Source organism: Pararge aegeria, chromosome 8 (assembly GCF_905163445.1).
Source record: "Pararge aegeria chromosome 8, ilParAegt1.1, whole genome shotgun sequence".
In the NCBI taxonomy this organism is placed as follows: domain Eukaryota; kingdom Metazoa; phylum Arthropoda; class Insecta; order Lepidoptera; family Nymphalidae; genus Pararge; species Pararge aegeria.
In genome coordinates, this window is record NC_053187.1 from 9,958,753 (window position 1) to 9,979,410 (window position 20,658).

The following is a 20,658-nucleotide window of genomic DNA, read 5'->3' on the forward strand; positions in this document are numbered from 1 at the left end:
CAGCAATTCAATTAAGACCTACCTTCCATAGTAATTTAATGTGTTGATGAAGTATTAATTGGACCTAAATTATTTAATAGTAGATTTATTTGTTGTTTGTGCATTTTAAAATCGATAAACACTTAAATAGATATCTTAAAAACTCTTCTGCAACTCTACAACTGCCAAGGTGAAAGTTTAAAGATAATTTCAAAGTAATGGATGAAATTACTTTCAGTGAAAGGCAAGCGAAAGTGTGTTCTAATTAATAGTGCAAAGTATCGATCAATTGTTTCACCATGGTTCTAAATATAAAATTTCGTGGAGAAAGACAAAGTTCGCGCGCAATACGGGCGCGGGCAGGTACAGCGGGCGCGGGCACGCGGCGGCGGCGTATCGATTCCGCGACGCCTTCAGTCGGCGTCCGTCGAGCGCCGCGCTGCGCCGAGTCGCCGGCGAGCGGGCGTCGCCCCTCCCGCGGGCCCGCGCCCTCACCCCGGCCCTCGTTTACTGAATCTCTCGTGACTCGTCGACGCCGGCAAACTCGACCGACCTCTTTTCGCAAGCTAACGTCGCAGCCGCGTCCGTTTCCCGCCGCGAACTGCGTTCGATCTTCGCGTGACTCCATCCCGCCTGAACTTACTTCGGTTACATTGTTTTACAAATTTAACAGAGTTTTAACGCGATGTAGACATTGGGTATTCCAATGCGTTCGAAGCTAGTCAAGTAGTAGGTGAGTCGAAGTTCGCGCGCGAGTGCGATGCGTGTGAGTGCGCGCGGTTGCGGGCGAGCATGGCCGGGCGCGCTTCCGGCTGCGTAGGCGCGGACTGCGATGGATTGCTGCAACTACGGCGAGTACCGCGGGCCGGCGTACGGCGCGGGCGCGGGCGCGGGTACCGGCTGGGACGGCTACGGCTACGCGCCGCTGCCCTACGCGCCCTACGCGCACGCCTACTACTCGCCGCACGCGCACGACCCCTACATGCGCTACTACCGCTACGATTACCCCGCCCACCACGTGCACCATAATGATCATGCAATGCCCATGGGTTGGTAAATTGGAACAAGTAGCTTCTGATAAGGATTGTGACATGACCGGATTCTATTTCAGTATAAACGTTGCAATTTACAATTTTTTACAATGTTTGATGCATTCCAGGAGTCGTCCAGTTGTAGCTTGAATAAAATTTTATATTTCTAGTAACTGGTCTTCATCTGCGTTTATAACGTTTTTTTGCAAAGTTAATGGGAACCGTTTATCAAGTCGATTGGTTGCTTAGTTAGTGAATTAAGGACAAACAAACACACTTTCGCATTTATAATTAGTGAGGCCTAAAATTTAAACTATGCTAAAACAATATATAATATATATATATTATGTATAATATGTGTGTGTAGTAATAGAATTTATGAGTAAGTAGTTTATTATAATTATTTTGTATATATATAAATATATATTTTTAAACTTAAATTTCTGCACCAATCCGTTCCTTCGTTTTTAAGTCAAAGGTTGTTTGGAAAAGATCGCTTTAGTGATAAGACCGCCTTTGCACGCTCTATTTTATTTTCTAAGTTTCTTCTGTATTTGTGTTTAATTTGTATAAAATGTGTGTGTGCAATAAAGACTTCAAACAAACAAAAAATCAATATACTAAGACATTTTGCATAGTATATATATTTTTTATCCCAAAATTTTCATAAACAACTAAGTAAAACCTACTAAAAATTTTCATTACAAGTAATTTTGTCATTTTCTCTATTTAGAAACTTTTACTAAGTCGTGTTAAGCGGAAAACCATGTAGTTCGAGATATGACGCAATTTGAAACATATTATCTTTTTTTGCTTTGAAACACCACATATATTATTAAAAGTTTAAGTTCTTTCAACTTCATTTAGTTACTCAGTACCTTAAAGAATAGTTTTTGTGTATAGCGGAAAAACTAGCTTTTGTTTTAATAGGCTGTGATAGCCCAGTAGTTAGAATTTCGGCCTCCGTTTCAAGTGACCGAATTCGATCCCCGGCTTGCATCTCTTTTCAGAGCTATGTGCGTTATTAATATATGCAATTTAATTTATATGTCACTACTGATACTTTTATTTTAGGACATAATATGTGTAAAAATCACACGTCTGACACACAGAGACGCATACATTACGCAAGATTTAACATGTTCTTACGACCAAAAACGAATAAGACTGTTGTGTATATAAATAAAAACACTCACTTTTTTATTTTTTATTGCAAACTAAGAAAGCCTTTGGCTTAAATATCACTTGGTGGTAAGTTGTGATGCGGACTAGGGTGGTAACGGGCTAAACTGTTAGGATCCAACTCAAAGTTACTGTCACAATATAACTAACTAAACACGTTAGACGAAGTTCAAAAAATAGGTTAGCTAATAGCTTATATTAAATAAATAAAAGCCTCTTGTCATAAATTCAATTTAATATTAAATTAGCTATCATTCCCCTGAGCTATATTTCTATCTACTTTAACGAAAAAAATAATTAGGAACGTAGATAATATACCAATTGTAAATTAAAAAAAATAGTTTAAAACTATATTTAAAAAAAATCACGAAGCATTTCTTTATATAAGCCCCTATCCTTTAAAAAATTGTATTAAACGAAAATAAATAGTTTTCAAATCAGTATAATTAGTTTGTAATGGCATCTAATGTGACAATGCACAAAGAAAATCAATTCTCCGTCTGTAACCGTACTAATTCCTTGAACGTAATTAAATTACAAGCATAGCCACGTATTACTGTTCGGTTAGTTTAGTCGTTGAGCGAAGTTTGTTTACCAATACGAGAGAGATCGGAATCCGCACGCGTCGCGAGGCGACATTCTGTAGTCTGAACAATGAAGAACGAAGTAAGAATTAATGTTTACGTTTGGGCGGATTTCTCGGCGTCTACGTCACGTGTCGATGGCGCGGGGTGGGGAGGGTGGGGCCGCGCTACAGGTGGTCCCCCGCGCGGGATTGATTGCCCGCACGGCGCACAGCCACTCTACATATTGACCGGGGTGCTAACACCCGCGTCGCCTCTCACTATGAACTTTGCACAGGCTACGTGAATACGAACGCGTCGCTTTTTCTAACTATGCGGCTATGTACGTGTATATTGAACGCGAATGCACGTTACATGCTTGTTACTACGTAGAGGATATACCATACTATTGTTTTTAAATAAAGATATATCCATTTGACCGTGTACGATTACTATCCCATTCCTGAACGGAATATTGTCTGTTTAGAAACATAGTTACCAGCCTACTTCATATTAAATCCTAACCTACTCTCGCGACGTAACCTAGTGATGCATAAAGAGCTTAGATTCACGATTTTTTTTAATGTGGGTTTTCGCTACCTTTTGGTGCGTACATATGACTGTTCGTCCAGGGTAGGTAACAAGTATTCAGATGATATAAATTAGGACAACCATTAAAGTACAATCGATTTTGGTAAAACAAGGATTGACTGTGTCACAATGGTTGTATAGTAGGTAATATACTATACATCTACTTGCTACGTGGCATAGGATGCAAGGCTGTCCAACACAGTGGCCAAACGTTGAACTCTGCAATTATCAGCTCAACAAAGTTCCCTTCGTTTGACATAAAAGGGTCAGGTTAACTAAAGCTGTAAGCATTGATACCCGCCAATCTTAGATGTTTTCGAATGCTTCACCGAGAGCTAAAAGCACACAAGCTTTTATTTTTTTATTTAAACGGATGCTAATTAATTTATTAAGTTTAAATGGTAATATATATATAAAACTGAATAAAAAAATTCTCTTTACAGAAAAAAACACTTCTGAAGCAAATGTTTCTTTTGTAGCTTTGCCAACCAACTGTTTTTTTTGTTAATTCTCTTTGATTACAAAGTTTTACAAAATCAATAATACTTGACAAAAAAGCACTAACTCACGTTTCCAGGCGCCCATGACCGTGTAGGTTTTCCTATTAAACGCGCAACCCTTTTGTCTTGAACGCACAACTTTCATAACTTTTTTGCTCGGCCCCCATGGGCACGTGGCCGTAATCGGTTGCCAACGCACGTTGCCAACTCCTACCGCCGACTCTTTCGAAGAGTTGAAATACCATAAAGGTTTCACAATAACTCAAACTTTTAACTAACAAATGTAGAAGTTCACTGCCTTATTGAAATAGTACCTAACTATTGTATATACCTAAAAATTTAAGAAATAAAATGCTTTGTTATGCTTCTACTTAAGCCTTTGACTACTATCTAACGTGGTGGAAAGTGACGATGCCGTCTAAGTTAGTAGCGGGCTAGCCTGTTGATGTTAAACCCATACTCATATTCTCAATCGATTTCAACCGGAACGCTAAATCGCTTGTTTTTGTCGACAGGGTGATAACTAGGCACGGCCAAAGCCTCCAACTAGACTAAAGAAAATTAAAATTTCAAAATTAGAAAATTTCCCCTGGTATCGAACCTGGGTGCTTCATTAATGTACCTGCGCTGACCGCTGCACCATAGTTAGGGGAGATTATAAAAAAATCAAGAATAATTCAGAAGTCCATTATAGATAATAGACAATGAACATATTGAAAGAACAGATATGTATAGTTATCATGGATTATGTAAAATTTATAATTTATTATTTTTTTTTGCTTTGAAATTGTGCGTTCTGAAGCAAGCACAGTGAAAATGTTCGGTATCAGAGCAAAGCGTGCGCTGAAACCGTGATTGGGAACATAAATTTCACCGTACAGATTTACGTTCATTGTTTAAAACATTAAAGTTATTGTAACATTAAGTTACGTCATAGTCGCATAAACAAAATAAAATGAATATGGAAATAGCATTCTTTAGTCACGCAATTAAGCGCGAGCTTGACAGAGCAATTTGTATTATAATTTTTATCATTTACGTTAGGGATGCTTTGAAAGGGAAATGTAAAAGTGTAACGAGGCATATTTTCATAATCATTACACATAATATGTAGCAAATTGTTAGCCGAAATCAATATGTCTTTTGGTATACCGAATAAGAAAATCTATTTTGTAAAGGTGTTTTTAGGGTTTCAAGAAAACTCCTGACGAAATACTTTTGAACTAAACAACTACGTTACCTAACTGTTTGTCGTTTGATGGAAATCAACTATATAGCTGTTCCCCGCGCTTGTAACCCTTAGGGTTGGATTGTATTATTATTATATATCAGAGTTTAAGTACCGGGTTTACATAGACACACTCGATCCCAATGAAGCCTAATGGGCCATAAATGTAACACAAACTCTTAAACTTTGCATCCATATATCCATCGGGGTAGGTACTAAGATGAGTGATGAATATTTTTATGATTAATATTCATAAATACTAATAATATAGATAAAAACCCAGACGCAGAGAAGAACGCAGGAACGCTGCCAGTGGCGTGCACAAAGTTTTTGTGCACCAAGTACACGAGCTTTATAAATATTCCAGGGTAGGCAGTACTTTTGTGCATGTATGAAGTGCACGCCACTGGTCGCTGCCTACTGCGCCGTCATAGATAGAGTTTTTTAAATTAGTTAAATTTAATTTTGCGTTTATCCATTACGTATAGAAACAAATCTTAACTCTTTTGTGTTTAGATAGCACAGAGATTTGTTTTTTTTTCTGTGTAACTTTCATTGTTAAATCTAACAATAATCGATCAGTTTGCTACCAGCTAAATGAGAATTGTTTCAATTAACTTTATTCTGTTAATTTACACATGAAAATCAAATATTTCAATAGTGATACAATTAAACAGTATATAATAATTATTTGTGAAACTCTAACGCTACAAAGAATAATAACGATTCAAGATTTTATTTTTTTGACCAGGGAAATAAAATAAAATAATAAAATAGTAAAATCTAACGATTTAAAAAAATTAGAATTTGTAAGTATTATTTATTCATACTTACTATATTTTGTATGGAATGATTATTCAAATTCTTTTTGGAATGGTAGTTTTCAGATATATACATTTTAGTTCAAAATAAATTTAGCCACACATAAATTTTCCAGATATTCGTTATCAGTTAGGCAAAGAAATTAATACTAATACAGTCAGGTCTTTCGTAATAATAAAATTAAATTTTTTATCGCTTGTGGTGGCCGGTGAGCTTCAGACGATGGTTATGGATGTATAGGTATTGACTTTTAACTTTTTTTAGTTTATGAAGATTCGCATTTCGCTTTTTAAAAAATAAACCCCGTTTTAATCAAATATGTCGAGAGAGATGTCATGTTCAGAGCGATTAACTCGACAAATTCACAGAATAGATAAGTGACTTGCGGTTTTACAACTGTACGAATATTTAGATAATACCTCAACATTAATTTTTATTTAATTAATTTCTTTAATGTACTGTATGGAATTAGTACTCAAAATGTTAACATTAATGGAAATACTCAGGAAATCTTTGATAAAATATTAGCTAGCTAATATATCATACTATCCATTAATTTAACAATCGCACACGTTTGAATGTCAAATTAGAGCCAATACATGTTAGATCTCATTAGAATCTACAAAAAAGACATCTAATGTTAGTTTAAGTAAACAGTTAAAAAAGTTTATTATCTATGGGTTCAACTAAAAATCAAATCACAAGGTTTATAGGTTTCGATTTACAGGTCAAGTCAAAATTTGTCTAGTATATTTCTATCATCATCTCAGATTGATAATAAAAACTTTTTATTATTAATTTATTACGAAAATAGCCTTTGTAGTTAATTAATATATAATTCAAATAAGTATATTGAACAAGTGCATTGTCTTAAAAATGCGGTTTAAAAATTCAGACTTTGTCCGCAACTGACCGCAGCCGTTTCTAGCTCGCCAACCGCTATACACGTTTTTCGCTTGCTTTAACCCCTATAATTACTATTATATTCTTTATGGTTGTATGAATGAAATGTTGTTTTTGGACAGACTATGGCGCGTACGCACTGAAAGAAGCGCGGACGCGACGAGCTTCCGCACGCAGGGAGTTACGCACGCAGCCTCCCGCACATCTGCCCCTACCGCACACGGTAAGAAATATTTTGATTTATTTAATACAAGTTTTTGCCCGCAACTTCGTTCGCCTGGAAATTTTGATGTGTGCCTATGTTATTCTCTGAACCCTGAACTACAAAAAAAACATGTCCAGATATTGTTCTATGCAAAACAAAAACATCATCATCACATAAACCGTAGTTTATCCGGGTTACTAGCATACTAGCATATGTGCTGTTCCAGACTGTCTGTCTGTCTGTGCTAAATTTGATTCTTTCAAGAAATTTTCAGAGTTGTAATTTTTTAACTCTCTGCCTTGAAGAGAAGAGATGACGGCTTGATTATTATCACTGACATATTGTGGTAATAATCGTCAAAGCTCATCGATCGAAATTGATGCTTCGTAATAGTCACTAGAGGGCGCTGCATATTTTTTACTATTTTGTCTTTTCTTTAAAGTCTCGTTTAATTGATGATGATACTAAAACATTCAATTAATTATAAAAAAAAGTCAATCTATTTCTTACAAATACCTCGAAAATATCATCACAAATTATAAACTCATTTAAAAGTTATCCTTGTTAGGAACTGTTTGCGTAAACGAGACGAAATAACGAAATACATTTCACTTTCTATTAAAAATAGTTGTGTTATGAAGAGTAGTTTCCCTTTTAGTGGCAGAGCGATCTCCTTCAAAGTTAATTTTACTGTTTTAATCAGTCCGCTCTCGTTGAAAATAAATGAGTGTGGTTTACGCTGGCGAATGAACTTACTGTGTCCGTTCCTACCGCAGTGGGTTTACTGATTACATTGAGATTTTATTTAGTCTGCGGCGTCTACGCAACGTGATGCGTAAACGCGTAGACGTTTTCGTAGACTGCTACGCAGCACTCCTACAGTATTTTGTGTGGTGAATTACATATTCCCGTAACTGTTTTGTTGCTTGCAAGGTACAATTCTTGAGTATATGTAACACAGTTACATCTTTAATGTATGAAGTTAAAATGAATTGTGGCTGTAAAAACTTAGGCTGATACTTCTTTGGCTACTTTCATTACATAAGCTATGGTTAATATCATAATCGCGTGATATCTTCGAAATGAAGTTTTAGGTTACCGTTTGAAAAGCTTTACAATTTTTGCAGCTGCCTTCAGTTTTTAATAGCCTTGTCCAGTAAGATCGCTCATTTGCGTCTTCAGCGATCGGCTTCAAAACTTTTGGAAAATCCCATATATTCGCGGGTTTTATGTGTATATGTTTAAAATCAAAGGATGAAAATCTACTTTAGGTTAGATCCATATATTATGTTATTATGATCCATCATGGCATAGGTTTACTTACCTTTCTACTAACTACTGTATGTAACACATGAAATTTTTTTAAGCGATCTTTTGAATATTTAAATATTATTATAAACAAAATAAAACATTGCATTTTATTTTTTGTTATGAAGTTGTATTAAGTTAATTATGTGTTTAGTAAATTGAATTTTTAATTTTATATAATTACAAATCTTTTCAACATTGTTAGAAACGTTTTGCAGAAAACAATTACAAATACTAAACAAGGAATGGTCGATTACAATTTTAAGATAAATGTTTGCCAAGTAAAATAAGTTTTCACATATTATTTTGTCTAACTAATTGCTGTCGCATTTCGCGTCTCATTGAAACATTGTAGCAGTGCGCGCCGTCCATTCCTAAATATAGGTCAGTGTCAAAGGACACTACATTTCTACTGCCCACGTCGCGAAACTTATCTTTTACCCTTCTATTGTAGGCCCTATGTAGCGCAAAATAAGATCGCATTTCAGGTGAATTAATATTTATGATATGAATTAGTTTCCGCTTTGGGTCGTGCGTAACAATTTTAGGAAAACTTTTCGTTAAAAACATTAATGTCTGTTATGGATTTGGTCGGTCGTTGACCTCATTATAGATATATGACCTTGATATGCGGACGTAAAATAAATTATTCACTCAAACATTTATCATCTGTTTCTATTAAACGAACTTTACCAATAAGCATAATTTTAAACTTGATTCAGCTTTGTTTAACAATCAAACGTGACTTAATCAAGTTTATGTATTGATACTGGATATATTTGTTTTTAGTACTTAAATTGCTGTCGTCATCTCCATCATCCTATTGACAATGCTGGACATAAGTCTTTGTTGGAAGTTTTTGAAGCCTAAATCTTTTCCCGTTCGCATTCATCAACTCCCTGCGTCCTTGAAGTCTTCTTTTAGCCTAGTAGCCACTCCAGTAACTTGAGATACCAACATCCGTTGGCGTGTATTGGGTTTTCAAATGAGAGTAAGTCTTTAGAACAAAAATTTGTAGGTTTTTCTTTTAATGTTGTGCAAATAACTTTTTTAATGTAAAAACCTGCAAAAAAATAGTTAGCTTCGTTTTGAAAAGTTCTACCTAACAGTCATACAAGCAAACATACACACATAGAAACACAAACTCCCTAAACGCATATGCTATTTATTTTCAGGTGGATAAAAACAAGGCAAGTTAACGGTTCATTTTTTTATTATGCTCAAACGGCTTAACACAAATGGTCACCGTAACTGAACACGAGGGTCGTCATAAATGATATTTGGGAATGCGGAAGCGGAGTCAGTGAGTGGCATTATTACGGTGTTATATTATGAGACAAGCGAGGTACAAAGGCGCTAATGAGGGCGGTGGGTGTCGCGGGGGTGCAGCAAGGGGGCGGGGGGAGACGCTGGTGGCCCATGAAAGCTGTCAGCGGTTGATTTTTCCGAGTGTCGTGGGCGCGCTGATCGATAAGTCACGTGGTTCGCGCCGCTCGCCGGCTGCCGCTCGATAGTTAGCCTCCGCAAATCTCCCGCCACTACTCTAATGTACCGTATGACTAGTTTTCAGCGGTGGAGGCATTGCGTAATGACTTGCATAGCCTTGCTCGTCTACTCTCCAGGTAGCCAACAATAGCTCAGCTCAGCACAAATATCTCGCCACGTAGCAATATTTCTATCTATTATTTAACATTTTTTTTATGCATCTTTCTATTAAAAGTTTTATTTTATGCACAATAAGTGCAAAAGGATAACTTACACTTAATAAGGATTATTTTAGCGAAATTACAAAACTATTTCTCGATAATATTATAGTTTCAAGGTTATGTCTCTTACATTTTTATGGCATAACCAGTGAACTAGTTTTGACGAAAACATCTTCAAAATACTTACAATAACAAAAGGAATGCATAAACACTTCATAGCTTCCTTTGATTAAAACTTACAATTTCTTTTCTTAATTCTATACCTACTTTTGTAATACAGGAAGCTTATAATATTCATACACTTCGAGAGTTTTGGCGCGTATATTGTGCTAAAAAGTTTTGCTTTATTATTATTTCTGTGGTAAGCGCGAAACTTGGCAGTTTAGTATGGCACTTTGAAAGTTAGTCTAGATTGAATAAGCTCTGCAGCACTTTTTCACCAATTTTAAAAGAGAATAAACGGCTCTGCTTTCTAATAAGAGAGAAGGATTAGAGCTTAGATTCGACTTGAGATTACGTCAAGTTTTCATGTGAACAGAAAGCTGAATTATATATCGTATTTTTTTTAAGTAAATTTATACGCTACGCACGTGAATGTTTGACAAATAATAATATGAAGTTATTTTTAGCGTAACATAACGGAGATCGCTAAAGCTTAAAAAATCGATAGGAGCAGGCGTAACGTACTTTTTTTTCTTATTTTTTTTAATATAATGTGCGAGGTTTTTTGTGCATTACATAAAAAATAAATGAAAGGAAGAAAATAAGTATCCGATCCAATGTATTGGTATTCTACTTTATGATACATTACTGTTGACCAAAAAAAGGTCACCTTTGCAGCGCTTTCAGTATAAGCCTGTAGCCTTAGCTTACTTAATAAACTAAAAAATCTACACTGTAAAATTATTTTGTAATAAACTATTATATAAAATACTGAATATAAATCCAACCTATCTTTGATTTAAACATAATAATAATCTTATAAAAGTGGAAATGAATGTTGTAACTTGAAACGAATATAAGGGTTCGTATGAAGCTGCAGGGATTTCCCAAGATGTGAGGGATGCAGTACTGCAACGCAGAAGTGCAGAGGGAGTGACGGTCATCGATCGCGCCGCGTTGCCCCACCCCACATCCAGCTAAACGTTATCTTGTACATACGTATATTACATACTGTTTTATATACAGGGGCATAGTGGGAATTATCTAATCACCGGTATTTATAAATAGTAGGTACACAGATATGTTTACATAACAAGCCTTGTCGATGGCGCGTTGTTGACAGGCGTAGGCTGTTCGCGTTTGAAATAATTCGTTGAAGTCGTTGGCATAAAATAACGGTACAAAATATAAACACATTAATATAACCTCGATTTGTTTTATAATATGCACATACTTAATCTGCTTGCAGCATCGCTCATGTGCACTGTTGGCGTGTATCGGTACTTCCCTAGCAACGTTATAAATGTGAAATTTTCAAGCCAGCAAATTGACTTTTGAATTTATTATATCAGTAGATTTAAGTACCGACAGGAGTAACCTGTATTCCTTAAAACAAAATTTTATTGAAATTGTTTTAGCCATTGTAGAATAGAATGATTATTAAATATAAATAGACTTGCGCTTAGAATACGAACAAGCATTAATTTGTGATAGTCCTATAAACAATATATAATTTTATCTAATATTTATATATTACTGATGAATAAAAAATGTGGTTTAACACTTACTTGTCCTATTTCATAAGAACCATGCATTTTTTGATTTCACATAAGATAACTGCAAAAGACTTTGTACAAATTGACTTATATATACACACAAACCAAACGAAGAAACAAACCAAACGAAGAAATTGAGTGGGTAAGGGTGATCAACATGAAGACAAAAGTTTGTATGAAAGTCTGTTCTTCATCAAGTTGTGTCGATGGAACTTTGTGATTGGGCGTTTTGTAGGAAAATAAGAAACCAAATATTTTTGGAATTTAAATTTGTATGAAAGTCCTTCAATTATCAAGTTATATCTATAATTTAATAATTTTTATAGTGTTTATAATTTTTATCAATTGTAGGAGGAAATATACAATATATAAAATTTTAAAATGTATATAAAAATGTCAGGATTTGAACCTGCGACTCCCTCGCAATTTACGACTAAATAAGCTACAGCTCTCATCAAATATAAGAATTCTAAATATTCAATTATAATAATACAATTCACATATAAACTTATTGCACTATTAACTTTAATTATGATGAGAAAAAGTTTCGTTAAACAATATTGTAATTTTAACTATAGGCAGTGCCGACCAGTTTCTTAAGATAAAATTAATTGTCTGAACAGATGAATAAAAGCTAAACAAGTGTAAGGAAGTAGCAGTTGTCAGTGATAAACAGCTAGTTTATTGTGTAGAAGTTATGGATTTTAATGTGTTGCTAGACTTTGTAAATAAATCGTAAAAGTGCTGTTCAAACAACTGTAACCAAGCAATCTTTGACATTGATTATGTGAAAAGTTTACGATATCGATTGCACGCTTATTGCCCGTAGACCTACAGAGGCGTCCGAGGCCGCTCTTAATGTAATTGCCATACCTTTTTGTGCTCCAAGCTTAAATCGATAGCGTTAGTTAGGGATTACGTAAATTACGTGAGGAATGCATCAACATTAAAACATTCGTAGTTTGGTCGTAAGATGGAGCTGCATTCAGTTCAACTTGCACTACACGCGATCTAAGTTGGCCGAACTGAAATAAGCTTCGATCAATAATGAACTGAATAGATTTTTTTTTATACAACTACAAGCTACTTCTTGACTGACGTCTTACCTGGTGGTAAGTGATGATGCAGTATAAGATGGTAGCGGTCTAACCTGTTAGAGGTATAACAGTTATGTTAGTCCTTATGGTGTCTGGACATCGTACGGGGACGCTTAACCGTTGGGCAGCACGTTATTAACGGTAAGGTGGAACTAACCGCAGCCGAAGCTAAAACTATGAGATAAAGAGTCCGACTTTATACTCGTATTTATCTGTTATCCGTTTAGTATACATTATCACCGGGGCTGGAAAAGGAGGCGATTGCCATTTCCGCCAATGCTTAAATAGTGATTTTCTCAAAAAAATGCAAATACAATTTCTCAGAAAAATATATTTGTCTATAAAAAATGATGAAAAACATGAATTTGCGACATTTCCTTAATAGTTTTTGGAGAGGTTTTTTTTTGTTTAAATTAGAGTCCTGTTTATCCGTAGTCAGTAAATGTAATATTTTACGTATTCTTTTTTCGAATAAAGTTAAAGTTAAATATTTTCGCGCATGTTGGAAAACAATAATTGTATGTAACTTATTCTATTATTTTTTTAATAATGTGGTGAGTCTATGCTCTCCATGAGGGAGGAAACCTGTGCCCAGCTTTGGGACGTTAATAAGCTGTGGCCGATTTCTTATTTTTCAAATTTGACGAATAATATTTCGTTATGACAGATTTGCTAGAAAATTTGCGTTCATCATTATATTAAAAATCGGTCCTTAAGACAGATTTTGTAGACATCGCACTGTCGGTCAGGTGGAAAGTTCGGCTGCATACTTCAATGTAACTACTGTCAAATAAAGTAATAGATAACGTAGTGCTTATAAAGTTTTACGTTTATATAAAAATATTGACTAACGATTTAAATTTCTACACTTTTTTTATTCACAAACAAAAATAACGAATAATCTACTACAACATTTTGGTAAATTTAAATCGGACATTCTTTATTCAAGTTGACCTATCATGGTTATTTATGATAAATATTGTTCCCATTAGTACAGACTGAACCTGGAAAATAGTGAATGGTGTGCCGATGACGCTGAACTTGGAATCGATAACTTTTAGTTATACAAATATTTTATGGGATTTCATGCAAAATCACGCTTTCAGATTAATAAAACTATTAAATAAAATTGAATGCTGAGTATTAGGCGCAAATGTAGTGGATATAATTCGGTAGTTATAGCATAGTCTCGAGAGGGACTCTAGAAAGTTATAGGTACCTGTTCTGTTATACACAATTCTCGAAACTATAAATAAATTGACAAGTGAAAACGACTGCACTTCATGGCACTGTCTATTTCACCATTAACTGTTTTTTGTATATCTTAAAGTTAGTCTATACATACATGCGAACTCTGAAATATAAAATATGTAATACAATAACTCCCAATGGAATCACACGTATTTCGCCATACAATCACACAGACACGCAGACGACAGACAAAGTAGTCAAACCTACATGGTTTTTTGCGACGGGTTTTTAAAAGGTTTCGCATATATCGATTAAGGCATGAAGGCAGGCGATAACTGCAAGAGACTATGGATATTATCGACAGATGTTTTTTAAAATCTAGATTATTTTATGAAAATAGATTTGAAATAACTGAATTGATGAAATCAAAATAATTAACTTTATTATTATAATAAACTGAGACGTTGCGAGACGCTTAGCAGATGTGAAACGTCGAAATTAATTTGCAAAGAAAACATACATGAAAGATGGTTAAGAGAAATAAATATGGCATCATCAAAAATATAATTATACGGTTTTAGAGAAAAAGACAGTCACTTTTATTCAAATATACTTTATATTGTCAAAATACACATTACATTTATTTTAATCCTATGCAATAGATGCTCGGTTTTACGCCGGATCCGCTGTATTAGATGTGGCACATCAAAAGTTAAGGTTTAAAATTTATATAGATAGAAGCCCAAGAGTAGGGTCGCGTAACGGAAATTCGTATGGCGTTACGTCAGTAGTGCTCATTTAGGTTTCCGAATTGTATAGTTTATAGAAAACGATACCCTTATTAGTTTTTGGTCTATCTATTGATCTATCCGTCTGTTAGTTCGTTTGTCAGTATCAAACTGGCCAAACATGCCTGAGGCTAAGCATACAGAATTCTTTGGCTTGAGGTGTAATTATGAAATACTAAAATTAAGGCTAATAGGAATTAATTTACCTTTGCTTAAAAGCCTAATTACCAGTTAAAACGATTCAAATCCCTTAATAAACTGGTTAACTATGGCAAAAAATAGTTTTCATTTAAATTTTGTTTTCCTTTTTAATTGTTTGATTTGAGTACTTTATTTGGGTATTAGGTCCCAGATTGAAATGTCGATGTGCTTTTCGAATACATAAACTCTATATAAGTCTTTATAATGTTAATATCTAGTATTGATTATATGAAATTGGTTCTTTCCTAACTGAATAAATATTCAGTTTGTGTTATAGATTGCCCGTTTGCCGTTATCGGTTCACTCCTTACTAAATCAATACCTGCAGCGAACAGGCGGAACATTTTCTCTACAGCGAAGTTTCCTCTACGAGAGCGAAGTCGCATACAAAGCTCGTTTATTTGTTTAATGCTTTAACGCTATATAAAAAGAAAATAAAATAATATTTATTCTAACTAACTAATTCGTCTAGTAGTTCAAATACTGGTCATGAGGTGCTGAGTACGATTTAGGTTACCACAACATTTTTGAGTCTATAAGTGTCAATTCTATCTACCCCGTGATAACACGTTGATAGATAAATAAAATACCCTAACCCACTAACTCGCATTGGGGTATCGTTGAGGGTACAGGTTCTAGCGAGAGATTCCCCTCTTATTATTTGACGGCCGATTGGCGCAGTGGGCAGCGACCCTGCTTTCTGAGTCCAAGGCCGTGGGTTCGATTCCCACAACTGGAAAATGTTTGTGTGATGAACATGAATGTTTTCAGTGTCTGGGTGTTTATATGTGTATTATATATAAGTATTTATGTATACAATTCATAAAAATATTCATCAGTTAGCTTAGTACCCATAACACAAGCTACGCTTACTTTGGGACTAGATGGCGGAGTGTGTATTGTCTTAGTATATTTTTTTATTAAAGCCCAGAAGACCGGAAGCTCAACTATGGAAAACAGCCTGATAATGATAAAGATAATTTTACATAAATATTTTTATTATTTTTTCAGCCACCATTAGAATGTGGAGTAAATGGACGTGGATCAGGATACTGCGAACCGCAGATGTGGCCATCCTATCAGGTAACGTAATTAAACCATAGTAATTGCGTATTGCCAGTGATGACAAAAGGTTCCGAAACATAGTCGCTAACTATGGGCCTGATAAGAATGCTTTATTGGCCTAGCTCGGCAGGTTGCGAGCTCAAGTGCCATATAGCTTGGGGAGTCGGTAAACACTGCGATCACAAGGTCTTGAATAGCCAGTCGATAATATAAAAAGTATCTTTGGTAGATATAGCACTAGGTGGACAGAATAAAAACTCGCAGTGAGCCGTTGGACATCGGCACCACAAGATCGTGGAATCTAAAAATCTCCACAAAAACCTACTTCCAACGCCAACAAACAATAAATCACATTGTATGAAAGCTGTTGTACAAAAAGAATTGTAGTGTTATCTGCTTATTTTAATGTTACGGGTGAAATGATTGATCAGGCATTATTACTGAGGTCAATAATGCATAATTCGAATTATTTACACAAAGCATTGATTTTATAATTAAAATTGGTCTTTTACCGTTTCCACTCAGTGGATCTGAGATTTGCGGTAATAGATCAATTGGTTTCTGGAATAATGACAATGTGATAAAATTGCCAAGGTTTAGAATTCACACCAAGCAGCTAAAATATGCAATGGCGATATATATATGGCCACTGTAGCACACAAGCCATGTCATGTCAAGCATGCCATGCACGTTATGGAGAGAATTTAGTGAATATGATGGACTGATATGCATAACCGAGAGTACTCCATAATTTTCTCAAAGGCATGTGAAGTACACCAATCCGCACTGGACCAGCGTGTTGGACCACGCCCTAAACCCTTCTCCTAGGTAGGAAACCTGTGCAGTGGGCCGGTAATGGGTTGATATGACGATTATGGACTGGCTTGTGAGTGAACGGACCTCTTGGCGATGGCCTATCTACAACCTGCCAGATTTATGTATCCCGATCCTAGACCTCATCATTGCTTTCTAAAATTGTTAATAAAAAAAAATGATGACAATTATTTTCCAGATGGGAATGGTAGGAAATGGTGGCTGGGGCGGAGCAAGTGCTATGAGTGGCTCATGGGCTTCTCGAAGTATGTGTTCCCGGGAGCCAATGCGATACGCTAATGATTGCCGTCTAGTGAAAGTAAGTTGGGTTTGGCATGCACAGAGTATCCTGTTTCTAACTTCCTATTTTATTTATAATACCAGGCTATTATCAGGCAGTTTTGAGAGTCTTATTATTCGATTTTAACTAAAATTTATGTAGTTAACTAATACTCAAGTAAAACAAGGTGTTTTCAATAGGTTGATTCTTATCTCGGTAAACTGTCTATAAATATATGTTTAATAATATATGTGTAAGTTCTTTTTATGTATGTTTATTATAACCTATGTATAGGCTCAATATTTATTTTTTAAATTATGTATGTAGCTAGGGTGTAAATTATAGCGTATGGAATTTAAATGTATGTTTTAAAATTAATAAATCCGTTTTCGTTTTTTTTTTCTGTTCACCAACCTCCAGTTCATCTTTGTTATCCTTTAGTGTTTACCTGGATGAGATACTACCAATTATAAGGCCGCCCTTATGCGCTATATGTAATGCTGAAGTGTTACGCCTGGTAAGCCTGCGTGCGCCGGACCGGTATGTTTGGCGGAGGCACCGGCGGTGCCGAACGGGCGCACCAAGCTACTGAAGGAGGCGCCACTGACGCGCGCACTCTGTACCCTCAATGTGATAGCCGAGAACACCGATTTATTTTGTTGCACTCTGAGTGAACTCACAAATATAGCGATTTGGATTTTATCATATACATTATAGTTATATATATTATTAAAATTTACTTAACATGCTGCATTTGCAGTGACAATGCTGCATTTGCATCCTGTAATGACAAAAATGTATGATGGGGAATAAATAAATAAATAAATAAGTATTCGTTCATAAGTTTTGGTTTCCTGCATTGCTTTTTTTATTTTTATTCTGTTTAATAAAAAGTTTTAATATTATTAAATATGTGTCGGAATATAAAAACAATTGACTGAGGCCAATAATACCGGCATTTTATACCGCACCTAAATATGGTAATGCTGGCAGGTCGTTTTTATACCATCAACAAATCTCACATAGTTTAAGCTTTTATCAAAAACCAACCTAAAGATCGAACGTAACATGTATATGGGACTTTCAGCAAGATTACTAAGATAATATTGAACGACTAATATAGAAGCATCAATACCACTCCTCTTTAGTAGTATTTCTCGAACAGGCGGTTAGTCAACTAATTCCATTTAGCAGTTGACAGTAATTATTTTACCTCTAATGTTAAGGATTCTGTATGTTCTTAATTCTGTGGCATTTCAAATTTGTTTATCTTCTATTTCAGAGTTCCAATTATCATCCCGCGAATTTCGTATGTGCTCAGGGTGGAAGATCTACACCTTATCCGCCATACGAAGATTCTCAGTACAACGGGGACAACGGAGCAAAACAAAATAACATGCAAGAGTTTTCTGGACGAACCATTACTCCGTCGGAAGCAGCTCGCCCCGTGCGCGAACATATAATCAAAGAACAGCGGCGCGCTCCTCCCGAAGAGAAGCGGCCTCCGGTCGTACCTCTCCCAGCCTTCCAGCAAGCCTTCGGTTCTACCGAAATCGGTAAATTTGCTGAGGCATTCAGCCGCGCTGAGGTCGCGCACGAAACTGAGGAGTCCTCTGATAACTTCATGTTCGAATCGTTCCACGACTGGGATGGGCCGCCTGAACTGCAATGGACCTCACAGCCCGCATCCCGGGAAATAAAATGTGAAGACAACTTTTGAGGATGGCTTCACTTTAGTGCTAATTCCAGGCAGTTACGCCTTATAGGTAATTAGATAATTTTTAGTTCCACCACCACGTTGCCAAAATGAAGTAGCCCGGTGTCGGAGTTACCCCGACATCATAGAACTAGGATGTGATACAAAATTTTTTAATGTGTACGATGTCAAAGAAATAGTGGGGTGACTTTTAATTCATATACATAATATTATGATATAATATTATATTATATAGAACAAAATAGTTATTCCCTTTTAACTAGTTTTAGAGAGAACTTAAGAGATAAGAGGATTAACCGTTAGTGTGGGATGAGGGAATGTAGGCAGGTTTGGCGATTAGATAAAAAATGAATCAAGATTCAATGTGCCTTTAATGGAAGAGCCCGGCCCCGCATCGCGCGGCGTCCTCCCCCCGACCCAAATCGCTACGGATGTCGATATCATAATTACAATAGCAATTTTAGGGACCAACGTTTAGACAAATATACACGACCCTGTCGCGTACACGACCTATGCGCAATAAGCTCAACGAAACGAAAGGTTCAGTCAGGGAGTTTAACGAAATTTATAGGAACCCTAGTTGAAAAATTATGAATACTGAATGCAGATAAAGGATCTGTCGTAAATATTAATCGCAAATATTATTATTAATTTTTAATAGCTAAAACTAAACCGCGAATTTATTGCGGTTTATGGTTATATAAAAGGTAAAATTTACCAATACCTGATTATAATAAAATAAGTAATATTCGCTATAATAATATAGACTAGGTGAAGAGTTATATACCTAATGCATTGTTTATCCAACAGAGAGTTAGATTTAATTAAAATAATCTATGGTAAAGCCTTCCTTTACACCATGCAGAGTCAAGCTAGAGTGCCTACTGCATAATTATAATGTGTGGTACAATAATTAATTAAAAATAATCCTACGGCTGAATTCGTGTACTATTTTTTCGGTATAAACTTGACTAGTTTTAACCACGACTCATAAGCTAGTTTTTATGATGTTCTCGAAAAGGAACTCCTGAGTAATGACATAAGGTAATGTCATAGGTTCGATCGGAAACATTCCTAGGTGGATATATACCGGGCCCAAATAGGACGTATGATTAATCTATAATTATGAGTACCACTCACTATAGTTTTAATTTTAAAATAGCGTTTAAAAAGTAAATGTAAAGTAAAGAGTCCTTGGTATTAAATCGCAAGTGACTGATAAGATTTTCTTTCAGTTTAACAAAATTACATATATTTCTTAGTCTGAAATTAAATATTTTTAAAGGTTCATTCACAGTCATTAGTCGAGTCGTTGATCAGGTGACAACTGACGTTCGAAGTAAATAATTATTAATAATCTAAACCAAGATCTCCAGATGGTAGATTGCATTTATTATTCCTATCCTTATCTACAGGGAATAATAGGAAAAGGATAGCTATTAAAATCAGTATTTCATCTTAGGATTTTGGATTTAATTGATTATTAAATTCAGGAGTAAGGTGACGATAAGAGTTATTTTCGTACATGTTGCAGACCGTCACATTCACGTTACGAACCGCGTGTTAAAGTCAATGGTGCCATCTCTGTTGTACACAATTCTTTAAACATAAGTCTTTATGGCAGAAGCCTTAAAATAAACTTCTAACGACAGTTTAAATCATTAAATCTTGCATATCTTAAAATAGTGATATACTTTTTCACAAAGAACATAGTAAATAACATGATACTACTTTAAGAGATATCAATTTAATTTCAAGATTTGTATACAA

At 35.4% G+C, this 20,658-nt stretch overlaps 1 protein-coding gene across 1 annotated transcript; it reads left to right on the forward strand.

Annotated features, from left to right (window-relative positions):
- The first annotated feature begins 417 nt into the window (after positions 1-417).
- Positions 418-19,914, forward strand: LOC120625810. Its single transcript, XM_039893032.1, has 5 exons — positions 418-1,028; positions 6,922-7,022; positions 16,025-16,096; positions 17,091-17,210; positions 18,454-19,914. Exons 1-5 carry the CDS (start codon positions 812-814, stop codon positions 18,889-18,891), a joined length of 948 nt encoding a protein of 315 aa, XP_039748966.1. The 5' UTR covers positions 418-811; the 3' UTR covers positions 18,892-19,914.
- Positions 19,915-20,658: the final 744 nt, after the last annotated feature.

What these genes read in the sequence shown, in the direction of transcription:
- LOC120625810 (XM_039893032.1), top strand. Translation starts at nt 812, where the DNA reads ATGGATTGCTGCAACTACGGCGAGTACCGCGGGCCGGCGTACGGCGCG. An exon ending in TGATCATGCAATGCCCATGG is followed by an intron (nt 1,029 to 6,921) that starts GTTGGTAAATTG and finishes GTTTTTGGACAG; the next exon opens with ACTATGGCGCGTACGCACTG. An exon ending in ATCTGCCCCTACCGCACACG is followed by an intron (nt 7,023 to 16,024) that starts GTAAGAAATATT and finishes TTATTTTTTCAG; the next exon opens with CCACCATTAGAATGTGGAGT.